This window comes from Brassica napus, chromosome C4 (assembly GCF_020379485.1).
Source record: "Brassica napus cultivar Da-Ae chromosome C4, Da-Ae, whole genome shotgun sequence".
Taxonomy (NCBI): domain Eukaryota; kingdom Viridiplantae; phylum Streptophyta; class Magnoliopsida; order Brassicales; family Brassicaceae; genus Brassica; species Brassica napus.
The window spans coordinates 36,804,793-36,824,057 of NC_063447.1; the positions used below are offsets into that span (position 1 = coordinate 36,804,793).

The 19,265-nt window shown below is 33.5% G+C and overlaps 1 protein-coding gene across 6 annotated transcripts; it reads left to right on the top strand.

The window, feature by feature from the left end:
* Positions 1-22: 22 nt before the first annotated feature.
* Positions 23-8,715, top strand: LOC106380595. Of its 6 annotated transcripts, XM_048754913.1 has the most exons (11): positions 39-329; positions 524-678; positions 764-935; positions 1,092-1,149; positions 1,232-3,040; positions 3,246-3,289; positions 3,369-3,447; positions 3,525-3,588; positions 3,663-7,695; positions 7,991-8,215; positions 8,302-8,715. In XM_048754913.1, the coding sequence occupies exons 5-9, from the start codon at positions 2,606-2,608 to the stop codon at positions 4,097-4,099; spliced, it is 1,059 nt and encodes a 352-aa protein (XP_048610870.1). In that variant the 5' UTR covers positions 39-329; positions 524-678; positions 764-935; positions 1,092-1,149; positions 1,232-2,605; the 3' UTR covers positions 4,100-7,695; positions 7,991-8,215; positions 8,302-8,715. The 6 variants fall into 6 exon arrangements, 4 of the variants coding, with proteins under 4 accessions (XP_048610871.1, XP_048610869.1, XP_048610870.1 ...); XM_048754914.1 differs by having other exon boundaries at positions 33-329; positions 416-678; positions 7,991-8,715; XM_048754912.1 differs by having other exon boundaries at positions 36-329; positions 764-986; positions 7,991-8,715.
* Positions 8,716-19,265: the final 10,550 nt, after the last annotated feature.

The window sequence follows — 19,265 nt, forward strand, 5'->3', positions numbered from 1 at the left end:
TGGGTTTAAAAATAAATGAAAAATACATAATTACAGAGGAGCCGTGTCTTAATTAGGGTAAGGAAGAGGTGTTCCTTGTTGACACGCGTAGGCATTTCAGAGGTCAGAAGAAGTGTGTTCCTTCTTCGTCGTTTCTCTCTCCTCTCTCTCTCTCTCTCGTGGAAATTCTCTCCCGGTTGGAACCTCCAATCCGAAGACGGCACGAAGAGACGAGATGAAGCTGCGGAGGAGACGACAAGCTTCGGAGGAGAGATGAGGTGAAGCTTAGGAGGAGAGAGCTTCTGGTAGTGAAAGCGGGTTGGATTGTATCGATGGTGATCCTGTTAAAGGTAATCACTTTTGCACTCTGCATCATCCCAATTCGTCTAATTTTAATTTATATTGATTCTGGATTCTGGGGTTTCATTGTCCTTAGGTTTCATGATAATGAGGCCTCTTTCAAGATTGATAGTTCCTTTTAGTCTTGATTAAGTAGCAAGCTTACTGTTATTTGACTCTCAGTATCTTTTCTTTTATATGATAGTTGTCTTAGATAGCTATGGATCAGATAGTTAACATGAATGAGTTTCAAGAGCTGGCGAAGCTGGTTCTCCCTAAGATGTACTATGAATTCTACAGCGGTGGAGCAGAGGATGAGCACACTCTCAAGGAAAACGTGGAAGCTTTCACTAGAATCATGTAATATCAGTTATCCTTTTTTTTTGGTTTAGTGGGTGACAACTATAACAACACCTAGTGACTATCTGTGTGCTTTGATGTTCAGGTTTAGGCCTAGAGTTCTTGTTGATGTGAGCAAAATAGATACGTCTACAAGCATATTGGGTTACCCTATCTCAGCTCCAATCATGATTGCTCCAACAGCAATGCATATGTTGGCTCATCCAGAAGGAGAAACCGCGACGGCGAAGTCTGCAGCTGCGTGTAATACTATCATGGTACTACGTTGTTTATTGGAATACATGTTTTGCATTCTGTTTGAGTTCAAGGTGGTGAAGAATATAGTTTTTCTTTTGTAAATTTTCAGATAGTATCATTCATGACATCATGCACTATTGTTGTTAAATGATTTTCCACTTTTCATGTTTTTGTAGATTGATATCTCCAAATATGAAGAACTTTGAAGGTTTATTTTCAACTGAACTCCAACCTGTGAGTAGAGCTTTCAATAAAGGCTCATGTAGAACATAACCTTTACCTGTGGTTGACGTGATAACTTTTTTTTTCTTCTCAGAGTGAAGGTTCAGGGATTGAAGCCTTGGCCTCTCGTGCACTTGATGCTTCCTTTAGTTGGAAGGGAGTGAAGGTTCAATGTTGATGTCATCATCTCTTGCATTAACTTTGCAGTAGCAGTAGGGCTTAAAAAAAATCTCTAGAAGGGTATGAAGGTAATGTGTCTGCATAGCTTATCTCTCTAATGTCTAGAGTTTTGTTGATGTTTACAGTGTTTTTAAAAATCCCAAAAATAAAAGACTTGCATTGGAGGTACTGATTGTAGGTGTCTCTTGGTTGTGTCTTTTAATCTCAAAAATATTAAGAGACTCAATAAGAGGCTTTAGGATAATCATGCTCTAAGAGTGCTCTAACAACAAGAAATCCTCATGAGTCTCTTGTCTTATATAATATCAATATACTTAATTTTGTTGGTTAAATTTAAAAGTTTAAAAACTGAATCAGTGGGAGACAGACACGTAAGCAAAGAGTCTCTTTAAGTTTTGTTCACGTTTATTCCCAATAAATTATCTCTGTTTTTTTCCTCTCTCCTCTTTTATCATTTTATTATTTTTATTCTTAAGGTGTAACTGGTTATTCTTAAAAGGAATAATAGGAATAAAAGGAATGATTTTTTATGGAATAGAAAAATCTGGAATGATGTTAAAAATGGAATAAAAAATGATATTAGAAATGGAATAGAGATTCCACGCATTCCATTCATTCACGGGAGTTTTGAATCATGAATAAAAGGAATAACTTTTACAAATGATTTATTTTTTTGTTTCACTCCAAAACTGGAATAGGTGGAATTGTGTTTAAAAAGGTTTCATGATAACTGGTAACTAATTTATGGAATCCCATGGAATGATCTCATTCCAAATAATTTTATTCCAAAAAATGTCATTCCGGTTTCAGCCTTAGAGACTTGATCATGCTCTAAATGCTCTTAAAGTTTATCTGCAAACTATCGATTCTCATTATTCTCACTCTCTCTCTTACTTTTATTTATTTTACTGCTATTTGTTTCTTGAGAAACTGTGGTTAAAAACCACCACTTAGAGCAGGTTTATTGGAGACTCTTAAGTAGGGTTCTTAACCTAATTACAATTTAAAAAAAAAAAAAAAAATAAAAAAAAAGAGAAGAGGCGTATTTTAATTAAGCATGGCAAGCGACGTCTCTTGTGCACGTGTGGCAAAGCAATTGGCTAGAGGATTGCTTCCGTCGCGTTTCTTCTTTTCTTTCTCTCTTTGTTTCTCCATTGATGATCTTGTAGCCGAGCTTCCTCGTCGTCGTCGTCAACGTGTCTCTGTTTCTTCATCAGACGTAAAGGTTCCGTCTTTGAGGAGTTTCGCCAATGGGTTTCTGTGTCCAAATCGTAAGTTCAGATCCTAGATGCGAAAGATGGAAGCTTTGCACGAACCCACCTGGAGAAAAGCTGGGATCTTTGAAGCTATCAAGGCATTGACTTTCAAAATCCGTGAAGACCCGTCTCTGATTCAAGCCCTAGCTGAGAATTGGTGTCCTGAGACCAAATCACTCGTCATTCCTTGGGGTGAAGCAACTGTAACGTTAGAGGATGTGATGGTGCTTCTACGGTTCTCTGTTCTGGGCTTCCCTGTTTTTGCCTCTTTGGAAAGCTCAGAGATGAGACGTGCAGTGAAGAGGCTAGAGAAAGCAAGGACAAAGATTTTAGGGAATCGGAACAATGGTTACCGCGTCAGTCAGTTGCAATGGACTTTACGTTTCAAAGACATAGATGATGATGATTCGTTGGAGCATGAAGCTCTGGAGGAGCAGAAGAAGGTGAATGTTGAAGTCTCCTATCAGGTACTTTGTTAACTGATTCAGCCCTACATACATTAGTGACGAGTTGAACATTACATACGATGATACAAACCAAGTTGTTAGGTCTAGCCTTGTGGTGGTAGTGCAAGGTGTTGGTTCTGTTGATTGATTCAAACCAAGCTTACACACTAGACCATTTGATTATTAGAAATATGAAAGAAGATCTTTTTGTCGTGTTTCTTCTCAGGTGCGTCAATGTATGAAGCAACTTGCCGAGGACAAAGTAAAGAGGTGGGAGGCTCTTCAAGAAATATCAACGAACAAACACTTGCTTATTAAAATCAGAGGTATTAAAACCAATACTCAACAGGTGGTTTTGCAACCCGTGTAGAAACTTCTTATTGTGTGAGAAACTTGAAAAAGCTTTGGAAAAGATTGATAAACTAAAGGTTAGTCTCACTGTTCATGCATTGGATCTTGTCTTGTTTCTCTTGTCCAGCTCTTGTTGTCCTTGTTCAATGCGCAGAAACGAGTGAGGGAACTTGAGATCAGAGAAGACTCGACACCATCAGTCCCACCGTGCAGCAATGGTAATTTTGTTGTATATCATTCATTTTCAGATTCAGACTGAACTTGATTTGAAGATTGTTCAAACCCAATGCAGGTGCTGGAGGCAGTTGGTTGTCAAGTGGAGAAAATCAAAATCTCAGAAGATGGAGCAAACAAGGAGATAGAAATCCTCAATCACTAGGAGGTTCTGTCTCATGCAAGGATGATCTAATCTCTGTTGGACCTGATGGGAAAGGTGTAAAAATCAAAGTGTTGAGATCTAAACCCCAATTTTCTGTGAGTTTTTGCTTCTTCTTATCTCGTTGTTCTCTATTGCATAGGGGTTTTTTATATGTGTTTGTATTCTTGTTTTGTCTCTGTCAGATTTGTTGTGTCTTGTTCTTGATTATTATGTATGTTTGTGTTCTTGCTACCCTTCGGGATTGTTTTAGAATTAGATTTTTCACAATGTTGTGTCTTGTTTTGTTGTGTCTTACTTTCTTGTGTCTTGTTTTGTTTCTTTCATGTTCTTCCTTTTATTTTCAATCATAATATTTTTTTAAGAACCCTATTGACTAAGAATCCACTTAGCGGTTATCCCAATAAACATGCTCTTAGGGTATCAGCATTGACACTCTCTTAAGAGTACCTTCCACATATAATATCATTATAATTAATTTTCATAATTAAATGTTAAATTCAAAAATTATTAGACCAATAGAAAGATGACATGTAAGAGAAAAGTCTCTCATATATTTTTGTACGTTTCTTGAAGAACAATCGCTTCTGCATTTTTCTCCTCTTTTTTTTATCCTCTCTCTTAGGGTCCGACTGTTGATCATTCTAAGAACAAAAAGAACGAATAAGAAAAGAACATAGAGAAATAAAAATTGCAGGAATGAAAAAGAATAATTGTTCTATCTCAAATTTAACAAGTAATAATTTTGTTCTTTGGTTCTCTACAAAAAAGGAATGGTAGGGAATGAGAAGGAAAAACTATTCCTTGTGAATTGTGATTTTTTTTAAGAACATTAAGGAATGCATTATTCCTCATCGTTCCTTAGTCACCATTTATACCCTTATTTTTTCTCTTTATTTCATTATTAAATGGGTGAGAATCTCTTCCTCGTGCCTCCACTGCGCCTGCTCTTATGGTTTTAGTTTAGTAACTACCAAAGTAGGTCGAGTGGTTCGACCTGTAGAATTTGAGGTGATGATGATAATCATGACTACTTCAGCCAAACATTTTTCATTTAGGTTATATAACATTAAGGTTTTAGTTTAGTAACTAATTCCAAAGTAGGTCGAGTGGTTTTGACCTGTAGAATTTGTAAGGGGATGATGAGATATCGTGACTACTTCAACCAAATACTTTTCATTTTGGTTATAACTTATATAACATGTGTTTCTTATGTCCCATTTGATTTCTATTATTTCGTCAATGCATAATAGCACATTCAATAATAAAAACCTTAAAATTATTTCAAACAAAAAGTTATTATATTAAAATAATTGTCATAGAATGAAAATTTTATTCAAAAAATACTGAGTGAAAGACTAGTGGTATTTAGGATTTTAATAAGTACTAGATTCTGATCCGCCCTTAAAAAGGGCGGGTATATTTTTTGTTTTACATTTTTTAAAAAAAAATTTAATTTTCATATTTATATTTTTCTTTATAATCATATTTATACTTTTCTTTTTAATTGTGTTTCTCTTTGTAATCCTATTTAACAAAATAAAATGGGTTTTATAAATTGTGATCCAATGTAACCACGTTACCTTTAAAACACAAAACTAATTCTAAAATATAGAATTAGTGGGTTCGTTTACAAAAAAAAATATGGGGTTAGTGGGTTACAGTTATATTATTTACTTAATAGATAATAACTCTTTAAATAAAAAAAATAGTTGGATCCTACTTTTATTGATTGGTCATATTGTTGTTTTAATAGAATAGATAACATTTAATAAATTTTGATCGAATAACCTATTTCGGTCCCGTTAAATTAAATGAGTTTATATGAATGTTTATTTCTATTAAAACCGTTAAACCCTATTTTAACATCTTGTTCTTTGTTAATTGATAAACTTAATGTCTATGTAAAATATTTAAAATTTGAATAAATTAATGTCTAGTTGAATAAATTCTAATTTTTAGGTGAGATGTAAGTTATAATTAGTTAAAATAATTAAATATACCAAATTTTATTATTACTAAATATTATATTTTAATAGTCGGTGAAAATAGTATATATCTTCTTTCATAATATTAAAGGTGAAAAAATGAAACTACAATAAGTGTTTTTATTTTGTATTTCTTAACAAATATAAAGTGTCTGTGATATAAAAATTAAATTTTGTACTTTTTAACCGAGATTATAAGAAATAATTAGCATACAATTATAGAAAGATATGTCAATAATGTAACTGTATACATAATTATATAAATAATGTGTTCTATTAATAAAATAAAAGGTTAAAATTCTAAAAAGAAAAAGGTTTAGATTATCCAATAACACACAAAATAAAATTTTGATAGAATCCTGTTGAAAGAAAGAAAGTAAGCAAACTTAGTTTTGATATAAACCCAAAATTATTTATATAACAGTTGCCGAATATAAATATTAGAAAGAAGTGGTGTGGCCATCGATAATTATGGAAAAGAGGTTACAAAATACATGTTTTGACCAATAGATGGTAGTTATGGAAATACAGTTTTAATTTCAATTCAGTTTAAAAGTATTATGTTTTATTTTTTTTAGATTTCATAACATAGAAAAACAATTATTAGACTCAACATATATCAATTGGTCATACTTGTGTTTTAATAGAATAATTTTTTTAATTAAACAATAACTTTATTTTAAATGGTGGCTCCCAAATTTTAGGTGATATGATGTGGTGGTTACAATCCTCATTGTGTAGTGGTTACATTTAAATTTCGTTTAAAAAATAAAAACCCAACTGATTATTAAGCAAAAGGAAGGCGCAGCCGATTATTAAGGGAGAATACGTGATATAAATGAAGGGTGGTTACTGGTTACATCGCTTTATTATAAATTGATGAAGTTATACAAAAACGTAAAAAATTTAAGTTGGACCCAATTAATATCAATTAGTCATACAGGAGTTTTAATAGAATAGATTTTAAAATTTATTAGAATTCATTATCTCTTATAAATTATTCATTGTTAGATATTATTTAAAAATCTATGAATGGAAGTACTCTAACACAAAACATCTTAACAGCTTAGTGGAAGAAGTTTAGATGTCTTTTCAATCAGATATCATATTGTCCCAAAAATCATTTTCAAACAAAGAACAAGAGAGAAGAGTTTTAAGTGTATTTGATCACAAAGTGGGCATGAAAACAGCCTGACACTGAAAGAACAACAGAATCTCTAAGGTAAATTATAAATTCCAAAAAGAAAAAATCAAGCACGTTCATCATGTGCTACTTATTTTTCGTTTGGCAAAATAGAAACGAATCTTGATAGAGACCTTAACAAGGCTACTTGTGGAAGCATGCATGAAATATACGTATTTTGGGTTTCCCTTCGCCGGGTAATATTATTGGTGGTTTTATCCCTAGAGCATAAATGCAGAATCAGATTTATTGTATGTGGTGGTGATAAAAAGGACATGAAATCCAGATAGTTTGATATTTTAACACTCACAATTTGATAAGTTAGCTTACCATGCCCAGTTTAGTTCTTGCAAAACACTAATGATTGATTAAAGAGAAATTACTTATAATGAGTCACATTATATTTGAAATGACTAGAATAACTCATAAACTTTTGCAATTACTAGACTAACTCACGTGACTAATGAAAGTACTAAAACCCCATCCTTCCTTTTCATATTAACCTTTTTTTTTTTGAAATTTCTTTTCATATTAGATAATTATTTTCTTTTTCCCCTAAAATAATTCTCAATCTCTCGTTATCCTCTCAGACGAAAGAAACGTCGAAGACGAAGGAGGGTTCTCTTCACTTCCGTCTCCGGTGAGCTCTCCTCTGGGACAGGCTCCTTCCGTTTCGTCATCTCCACCTCAACTCGCCGTCGTCTGTCATACAAAAAGAACCCTAAATCCGATTTCACTTTTGTCAAAATCCACCTTTCAATATAAGAAAATTGAACCTGTAAGTCCTAAATCAATGCAACTCTAAGTTTTTATCATCATTTATTGTTTAAATGAGTGTTAGATTTCAAAAAACCCTAAATTTCCCAATTTTCTCATCCATTTTCCTGTAGTATTGTGTTTCTGTACCTCGTGTTTATAGAGTTTGGTTATGAGTCATATTGTGTTTTTTTTTCACTATTTGATGTAAAGAACTTACTTCTAGAGATGAGTGGTTTATCGCTTTCAGGTAATTGATTGAGTTTTGTGCGTTACTTAACTGATGAAATTGATTTGCTTTTGTTTGTGAATTATAGGGATGTTTCAGACAGAACATAATTGGCGTTACTATCTATGCTTCCTTAGGAGAGGATGCTTTAATTTACTCACTCAATGTGGTTGGTGTGTTAGTTTGTTTTTGTTACGTGAATTACATGGATGTTTCAGACAAACCAATGCCTCGAGGGGAGATTGTGGTTGGTGATAACAGTGTAACAGCAGGTTACTTCAACAATCAAGCAAAAACCGATGATGTTTACAAGGTAGTTGAGCAGAGGCAGCTTTGTTTCAAGTAATTACGTTAACAACATTATGGTACACACAGACCCAATAAACAGCTACTGTGTAGCTCTTGTTGTAGCATCATACGGAGCATTAGAGAAATGGGGCAGAGCAAGCAGGAGTTAAATACAGCGACTTCTCTGAGCTATGCGAGAACGGTGATGCAGTAAACAAGGTTCAACAATCTCTTACCAAGGCGACAAAGGTAGAAAAGATTGAAATTCCAGCAAAGATAAAGTTATTGCCGGAGCCGTGGACATCAGAGTCGGGACTAGCACAGCTGCTCTCAAGATAAAGAGGGAGAAAATAAAGGCCAAGTTCAAAGATGAACTCCACAAGCTGTAAAAAGTCTTATCTATTACTTATGAGTTGGGACAAACTTCATGTACTTAGGGTTTTGACTTTACTTTTACTAATAAAGTTTGATCATGATGGAGTTGTTTTCTCCTCTTTTAATACAATAATTTTCATTCCAACTTGATATAACGGAGCAATTTAAGAGATTAAAATCAGTGTGAGTACTCAATAAAGATATGCAAGGACATGATGAAGTAGTCACCATCAATCGAATTGTGATAGTGAGCATTGACATTTGCTATTTGGGTCAGATGGTGCAGAATATATGGGAGTAATCATCAATCAAATAATCCTACAAAGAATTATACCCATTCATGCGACTGTGACAAGAGTTAGTGCAGTAGTTACTTTTAATATCTGGACATTCAAAGGTCATTGTCGAAGTTCAGACACCACAAAAGGACAGGCGAGTTTTACCGTAGAAATGTATACCGAGACTTCAACTCTCTAAAACTCCGCAACAACGGAAGCCATTTGAAATGATGATGGTTACAAAGGAAGCCAACTTGATAATAAAAGAAAAGAGGGATGAAAGAGATGACGACAATAACAAAAAAAATTAGACCTAATTCTGATCTGAATAACACTAAAAATAAACCAGATTCGAAATTAAGATAAACCGGATTTAATTTAACATTAAATTATGTTTGGTTTATACAAACCAAGATTTCTGTCAAAAAGTCTACCACCACGTAAAATTAAAAATCTACCAACCATTTTAAGTCGGATATATAAATCTGTCATAAAAAAACAAGTCGTACATAAGAAAATAAGTCGGTACATAAGAAAATAAGTTGACCACAAAAATCGATCATTTGTAACAAATATGCCACTTCATTCGCCAGACATATTCTTAAAAATCTGTTTTCTATTCAAATCGTACAATTAACTCTATCGTGGCAATAAATCTGACATTTCTAAGTAAGTCTGACACCACTTTAACGATAGATTTATTTTTCTAAACAGATTTTATAAACAGATTTATTTTTTTTGAAAATAAATCTGCCGACGACCAAATGGTAAGGGTACTTTGGTAATATTTTTTTTTTGTTATAACTATGGATAAGGACAATTTCGACCAAAAAATATTCTAATAATTTTTGAAAAATATGAGTCATTCTAGTAATAACACAATTAATTTGAGTCATTTTAGTAAATTTCCCTTAATTAAATGTAGCATAAAAGATCATTAAGGCTGAAACTTGTAAAATATTTAGGAATTGATGAAATTAAATATAAATGGAATGGTAGAAATGAAATACAACAAAAATGGAATGGAACTCATTCCATTCATTCATAACAAAAAAATTTATGGAATGATTTTCTTTATATATATTTTTTGTTGTGAAATTGTTAAATGATGAAATATTTTTTGAAATTAATAGAATAAGTCATTCCACATCATTCCATTCAAAAAATCATCAATCCAGTTGCATCCCAAGACGATTATGAAAAATGGGAGACGCGATAATTAGTTTGCGATAAGAGTCACCCAAAACGAAGCATTGAGTAATTGATTCACTTGTTCGGTTCTATCATATTTTGTAGATTCTATTTATGAACATATATTAGAAAAAGAAAAAGAAACAGTGAGTTTGCTAGAAGAAGAAGTATTCGGATAAAAAGGTTAATTTTTTTTTTTGGTAAAATGTAAATATCATATAATGACAAGAAAATTTCATAAGGAAGATCTTATGTTTGAATCATCTTAGCAAAAAAAAAAAAAACAAGATGGATCACAAAAACTACAACCTACGATGATGAACTTTATCTCAGCCATAGTGCCATGAGTGAATGAAAGTGCCTACTGTGTCTCCTAGCTGATATAATGTTCCTCAACTCTTTGTCAATACCACAAAGGACTGATGCAGACGAGATCGAAGTCTGATTATGTATAAGGTTATTCTTTTGTTTCCCCAGATGAAAGACAACGGTTTGAGACAAAAAGGTTAATTTGTTCAATGTTTATATTTCTTTTGATTATACTGAAAATGAAACATATAATATACAAGTCTATATACAAAGCTAAATGTGTCAAAATAAAAAACAAAAAAGTAATTTGCACACAAAATATATTTCAAATTTATTTCAATTTGAATAAAAGATGTAAATATAGGGTGTGATTGGTAGTTGCTGTAGGTACTGTTCACAGCCCTATTTATTTCTAAAGCACCAAATTCAGAGCAATCAAACTTTAAATTTTTTTTCTGAAACCACAGCTTTTGAAATAACCTACGGCTGTACAATTGCTCTGCAGAGCCAAATATCCAAAGCAATTTTTTAGTGCTTTCCATGAAATTCTACAGCAATAAAATCTAAAACCACGACGAAAAGTTTACAGATTTTTTTCTAAAGCAAAAATTTTAAAGCTATAGCTATTACCAATCAGACCCATAATAATCCACGATCAGGCTCGTCTAACGTAGGACCAAAAAATTCCGATTCAGATTCAATTTTAAAAATCTTGCTGACTCCATTTAGATTTTTTTTAAAATTTAATTTGTCTTTTTAATTGCTTAGTCATGGCTAGATAATGATAATCAGTCAGTGGTGGTCGTAGCACTATGGGAAAAGGTAATCCACTTTCCTCAAGCATAGCCTCAGATTTCCATTAGTTCATCATACATGATAAGAGTTGACTCTTAATCCAAACATTAATTGTTTTTAATTATAATTGGAATTCTCAATTAAATATGCAAGATATGTGAATCTGTTATGAACCAGATTGTGGATGGCTCATAACCAAGAGATTATGATTTGTAATCTTTTCATTTATCTATGACGGCGTAATCTCCTATATAAGGAACCTCTATGTTATGAATAAAGATAAAATTTTCCATTACTTTTATAACACGTTATCATCACAAAACTCTAAATCCCTAAGCTAATACCCAATTCGAAAAACCCTAAAACCCTAACCGACCATCCGACGAACCCTAAACCCCGATCGCGTCTTTTGTTCCCGCATCTGTTCCAGCTCGCGTCCCCGATCAGCTTCAGCCCAAGGCGTTCCTGATCCTAGCTCAGACGTTCGAGACCCGAGAGCAGCTCCAGCACGCGACCTCTTCCTAGTTCGCAACAGCATCAGACAGCTCGCGTCCGACGATCAAGACGTTCCCGATCAAGCAACAAAGGACGTCCACGACCCGATAGAAGCGACTCGATCCATTCCAGCTCGCGTCCCGTTCGTGTCCAGCTCGCGGCTCAACTCCTTTGGTAGTCCGATTCAACAATCATCAAAGGTTAAAAGGTAATTCAAAACCTAAGAACCCATAATCGAACATGGATTGATTGATAAAGAATGAAACCCTAAAACCTTAATCTTTATGAATCAAAATCATAGAGTAATATATCAAAAATCCTAATTGAGTAAATCGAAGCTCTAAAAGTTCGATACTCCAAACCCTAAATCATGTTCATACATGATTAAAACACTACAAGAAAACATTTATTTACCGACTGCAATATCAGTAGTTATTCAGTCGCAAATCCTACAACATGATTAAAACCCCAAATCGGTTTTTACAAGTTAAAATTCGATAGACCCTAACCCTATATCTATAAACCCTAAATAATATAAGTATCAGAATTAATTATAGTATAATTATCAAATCACATTTTTAAAACCCTAATCGAATATTTTGAAATCAAAACTTTTTTCGGTTTTGATCATTGAGGTTTTAAATCTGATTGAATCTGATGCTATGTTGCTAGAATTGTTTGACCGTTAAATGGATAGATTTATTTTCTCATCATGCTTGGTTAATTGTTCATCTGATTTAAAATTGTTTAACAGGCTGGTCGGTTTAAACATTGATTGAATCCGATAGGTTGCTAGCTTGCTTTGCTTATATAATCCGATAGGTTGTAGATTGATTGAGGTTTACTTGTTTAAAATCCGAATGATCTGATTGCATGATTCTTGAGGTTTAATATCATCTACTAGGATTGATAGTTTTGTAATGATCTGTTTTAAATAGAAACCCTAAATAATCCGTATGATAGGTTATATTGATCTGATTTGGATGTCTTTGAGAATTGAGAATCCATATGCTAGGTTGATAGATTCATGATAAAATCTAATGTCTTGAGGTTTAAGATTGTATGCTAAGTTCGATTAAATTGATTGATCTGATTATATGTTTTTGAGGTTTGATAAATTCGGATACTAGATAAATTATTTACACATGGTTTATGCTAAATACCAATCAGCCTTGAAAATGATTCATTGAAATTCATGCTTGAAATTTATATTCTAGTATTGCTAAAATCAACCTTGAAACTGATTCATTGAAATTCATGCTTGAAATCTATATTCTAGTATTGCTAAAATTAGCCTTGAAACTGATTGAGTGATTAATAAATATTTTTACTAGTCTTGCTAAAATCCATTGATTGTTAAACCCTAATTGCATGATTAATTGAATTCATTTTTGCTAGTCTTGATAAACCATAATATTATGAGCACATAGAAATAGTATTGCTGAGACTTGCTATAAATTGACTGATTGATTAAATGCCTTTAAGATTGATAGTCTCATTGTCCTCATAAGATTGAAATCCGAATTGATTGTTTTTAAGAGTAAGGCCGCATGAAAATTATACCTAAATATTGAGTGATATATGATTTGAGATGTCGAAAATTAACCTGGATTTTGCTGCCCTAAATCTTTCTGGAGATAATTATTTACGGTGGGCATTAGATACAAAGATTATCCTAAAGTCAAAAAAGACTTGGTGAATGTATCATAGAAGACAATAATGCCAATGAGAAAGATTGATACATGACAATATTAATTATTAGCTATCATCTTATTAAGAGTCTCAAAGATCAGTATCTGACAATAGAGAATCCTCTAGACCTTTGGACAGAGTTAAAAATCGAGATATGATCAACAAATAACAGTGTTATTACCAAAGACCCTATTTGATTGGAGGAATCCCAGAATCCAGAACTATAAGTCTGTGGATGAGTCTATTGCTAGCTGAGAAAAATAATGGATTACTGATGAGAAACAATGAATTGAGACCTCCTAGATTAACCCCATTACCTGATACCAATAAGGCCGCATGCAGAAAAAAAAAAGATAACCACGTCCAGAATGATAGACCACACGGTCATGGCCGTGGAGGGTGGAAAGGACGTGGCCATGGCCACTATAACACATTTGGCCATGGGAATCACTATGGCAGAGGCCGTGGGTATCAACCCAATTTGAACCATGGTCAAGGCAGTGGCCGTGGTATATCCCTGAAACCACAAAGCTCGACCAAATCAGTGTGCCATAGATGTGGAATGAGGAACTATTGGGCTAAGATATGAAGGACTCCCAAGCATTTTTGTGACCTCTATCAAAGAGAGTCTAAAAGGGAAGAATCTTGAAACTCACTTGGTCTATAAAGATGGTGAAAATAATTTCGAACATGATCAAGATGATCTTATGGAATATGAGACTTAGGATTGCCTAAAAGAATCAAATTGATAATCTGATTTTGACATCAAACTTGTGTGATTGCTTTGCTTGTATGCTTTCTCTGATTTTTATCTCCTTGAATTTATTTCTATTACATTGTCTGCTTTGATTAAATGAATGAATGATTTTTCTATATGAGTACACTGAAAAACGCCAATATAAGTACTAAAGCAGGTATCGCCAGTTTGAAAGAAGACTATGGCTAGGCTAATATATTATTGCCTAAGGGTATGCATCTAGAAATCAGTGATGTCTTATATTCACCTAGCTCTAAAAGCAAGAGCAGCCTATTGAGTTTTAAAGATATAAGAATGAATGGTTTCCATATTGAAACGATGGGCGAATGAAACAAAGAGTTCCTTCAGATTATATGTATAAAATCGCCCGAGGCCATAATAAGTCCTAAAGACTACACATGCATTCTTACTGACCTAGACTATGCATAGATCAGTATGATAGAGACTAAAAGCCTGCGAAAATATACACTTTATGGCACGACCGGATTGGCCATCATGGTCCAAACATGATGCAAAAATTGATATTCAAAAGGCACACATTAAAAGATAAGAAGAGTTATCCCAAAGAATCTCACGTGTGTAGCATGTACACAAGAGAAACTCATTAGGCCATCACCAGTAAAACGGCTACGAGCCCCTTTTTCATAAATAAAGACTATATGTCTAGATAATACTGGTGAATACATGTCCCAAGCGTTTAAATGATTATGGTATGTCCATGGGGGTAAGTGTGAACAATTTTTGTGATACATGTCCATACCAAGAACGGCTTGGCCGAAATCTTTTAAAACGCAAATAGCTGATTGATGGACCATAACTTATGAGGTCAAAACTCTCATTCACAGCTTGGGACACACGAAATTTACATGCACCTAAGTTAATACGCATCAGACCATTTAGTGAGCATAGATATCCCCTATCACAATTATTAACGGGTCAAGAGCCAGACATACCCCATCATAAAACATTTGGATGTGCTGTCTATGTACTAATTGCTCCACCACAGAGAACTAAGGTGGGACCTCAAAAGGAGGATGAGGATATATGTTGGATATGATTCTCCCACAATAATAAAGTACTTTGAGCCAACTATGGGTGATTATATTTGAGGCCATGTACACAGATTATTTTAAGACCAGGAGGAGAAAAAAAAAAAAAGCTAGTAAAAGAAATAGAATGGAATCAACCATCAATGTCTTGGCAAGATCCTCGGACTAAAGAATGTGAAATAGACGTTCAAAGATTATACATTCACAAAGCTAGCTAATCAAATGCCAGACACATTTGCTGACCCGAAAAAGAATGACTAAGTCATATATAAACCAACTTGTAAAGCACCAACGAATTTGATGTCCATGAAGAGACACAGTCAAGTTGCTTCAGAGTCTAGACAACTTATGAAACGTGGTAGACCAAATAGGTTCCAAAAGATAAGAATCCTCGGAAACAAAAGAAATGTGCAGAGAATGATAATCAAAATCCAAATCCGAGGTTACTAAGGAAACCATCCCATACATGGAGATTAGGCCGGCCGGCTCTAAGGTACAGGTACCAAACAATGTAGCTTGGGACGCCAAGCTGCAAAGTATTAAAGGTCCTGATAATAATGAATCTCAATCGATTATATCATGTCTGGAACATAATGGAACCAATAAGGAATGTCGACATAAGATGATTTATTTGCATACAAGGTAACACTTGAATTTATGAATATAAGCGAGGATCATGAACCCACGTCAATATAAGAGTGCGCACTCGTAGAACAGATTGGATTGAATGGAAACGTGGGGTTAAATAGTTTAAAGAAGAAAGGCGTATTTGGTCATATGATTAAGACGCCATATGATGTTAAAACCAGTGGATATAAATGGGTCTTGTGAGGAATAGAAATCGTGAGATATAAAGCTGATGTTGCACAAGGATTCTCACAAAGACCAGTAATAGATTATGAGGAGACATACTCCCATGTGGTGGATGCAACTACTTTTAGATTTCTCATAAGTCTGGCTATATAAGAGAGAAAATTAGACTTGCAGCAAGTTGATGTAGTGACTGCATATTTATATGGTCCACTGGATAATGAAAGTACTAGAGGGTATTGAGCTGAAAGTACAGCAAGTTCTCGAGAACAATATTGATAATCATCAAAGTATATGATCTGAATATCCTAGGAACCTCTGGATACAATTTCTCAAACAGTTGAATATCTCAAGAAAGAGTTTGAGATGAAAGATCTTGGAAAACAAAGTTTTGTTTGGGATTACAGCTTGAATACATTAACAATGAAATCCTTGTGCATCAAATAGTATATACAGAAAAGGGTACTCAAGAGATTTAATATGGACCAGTCTCACCCATTATCTAGTACATGGGCGTGAGATCACTTGTTTTGGACACTGATCCATTCAGTCTAAATGTGGACGATAAAGAAGTCCATTTAGTCCTGAGATGGACGATGCAAAAGTTTTGTTTTAGACACTGATCTGATTGGTCCATAAGAAGGACGATGAAGAAGCCTTTGATTTTGGTTTATTTTATACTAACCAGCCCAAAGAGGGGTTATTTCGTTTTGTTGATTTGTTTTCATACATGCTATGTTTTACACATGGTGGTACACGCATATCACAGCAACATCATCCAAGATTTCGTGTGTGTGTATTTGAAGTCAATGACTCAATATGTTCGATCAGATTGTGGCATGGCCGATGGTAAAGAAGAACCAACTATCATGTTCGAGGACGAAGCATATTCTGCCCAAGATCTTCATCATCCACGGATTGCAGAAAACTGGAGAGGTCCAAGGGACCTTCAGTAATGTCCAAATCAGGGGAAATAATATGTGTTGTACTCTTTTTTCTTCACCATGGTTTTGTCTCAATTGGGTTTTTCTGGTAAGGTTTTAATAAGGCAACATTAAAGCACATTACAAGCTCTAAATGGTTATAGCATCCAAGGGGGAGTGTTATGAACCAGATTGTGGATGGCTCATAACCAAGTGAATAGATTTGTAATCTTTTCATTTATCTATGACGGTGTAATCTCCTACATAAGGAACCTCTATGTTATAAATTAAGATAGAATTTTCCTTTGCTTTTATAACAGAATCGTGTATTTGGCTCTGGTAGCACATCCACTAAAGATTCACAACTTTTCTCTCGGCAATGATCACCAATAAGCTAGCCACAGCCACTTAAAACTCATTAACTAAAACTTGAATTCGTCTTAGTACTCCCTAACCACATAATTATGTGAAAATCCTTCTTTCCTTGAAAAGAAGGCTATAGAGATCATTCTAGAAATAGAGGATAATGATCGTATAATGTCATCAATTTGGATGGTGGGTACAGTATTAAGCATAATTGACCCCTAATTAATTACATGTGATTATTACTGCTATAGTTGGAGCTATATGATTATGCTTATAAGTGTGTATCTTCCTTCTTATTTTTTCTTTCTCGTGAGTGATTATAGACATATAGTCGTAATGGAGTACAATATTGATCGTGTAACATATGGTGGTAGTGGTTAACAACACTATTAGTAAATGAGATCATATGTGATTAAGAAATCATTTTCAAATGTGGGGGGAGAAATGTTCGTCATTGCTGAATTTAGGTATGATCTTAAGAAGATACGTAAGAGGACTCGGAAGAGATGATTCAGCAGTCGGTAATCTTTACCTATTTTTGGATAATATTTAGGGCAAATCTCCAAAATAGCACATTTCTAAGTTTATATCACAAAAATAGCACTCAAAAACTAAAATGACCAAAATAGCACATTTCTAAGTTTATCCTTTGAAAATTTTAATTTTTTTATTTTTCAAAATTTGAAATCTTATCCCCAAAACCTCATTTCTCAACTCTAAACCCTAAACCCTAAACCATAAACCCTAAACTCTAAACCCTAAACCCTAAACCCGAAAATCTAAACCCTAAACCCTAAACTCTAAACCCTAAACCATAAACCCTAAATCCTAAACCCCACCCTTTAACTCTAAACCTTAAGTTTGTGATTTTTGATAAAACATTAAATGCTATTTTTGTGACTTTTGACCTTGAGTGCTAGTTTGTGAACATAAACTTGATTTAATGCTATTTTTGTCTTTTTCTCTAATATTTACCTAATTAAGTATTTTTCTTTCTACTTCTCAAACAAGGAGTTGAGATTGATTTTGAAAGAATCAAAAATAAAAAATCAGTAAATGAAGAACATTTGTTTAGAACTATTCAGTCAATAAAATAAAACTAGATGTTTTATTGAATTGATATTAGTTTTTGAAGTTCTCCAAGAGTTTGTAGATATCAGGGATCAGATCCTAGGGGGCTGCAAGCCTGCAAGAGGCTTTATCCAGAATCTTTTGGACCAAAAAATTTGGTACTTTGGAATCATTTGAGTGCGAAGTTTTGTGTAAGGCATTAATAATGTGTTGGTGATTTTCAGTAGACTCCTAAAAGTATTTGGTCTTGGTGGCAGCCAAGAGGGAGCTGTCTCTAAATAGACACAACGAGAGAATCTTTACACTATAGGCATCAAACCCGCATGATATAAAAATTCTTAGGATCTAGAGCACCTCCATTTGTTAGAGATAATGAAAATTTCTAAAATAAAAAAATAATATTATGATTATTTATTTATTTTTTATTTTCTTAAAATCAGTTAAAGTATTTATTTCTCCTTAATAGAATGACAGATATCTTTTTCAGTATCTAACAGTTTCTTAAAAACTCTAAATTAAGAATTTTGCTCATTCTCTTTTCTAAATTTCTAATTTTTTTCCCTTAAATGTTTAGAACTCTGCCTACAACTACTGATGGACTTGTTCTACGATTCTTGTAAATATTTGCACAACGACAAAGGCATGATAAGTTAAAAAAAAATTGGACTGTTAATTTGATTTCACTTTCGGCTGGAGTGTCTTCAGATTTTTCTCGTTTAGTAATCTCTGTAATTAAAAAAAAAACTTAGAACAAATTTGAAATTTCTTATACAGTAGAACCTTTATAAATTAATACTCGATAAATTAATAATCTTTATAAATTAATAAATTTCGTCAGTTCCAACTCGGACCGGTGTAAAATATGACACAAATCGATAAAATAATAAGATAATAATATTTTTAAAATTCCCATGTAAATATATAGTCCCATTAAAATCATAAATTAATAATCTATCTCTATATA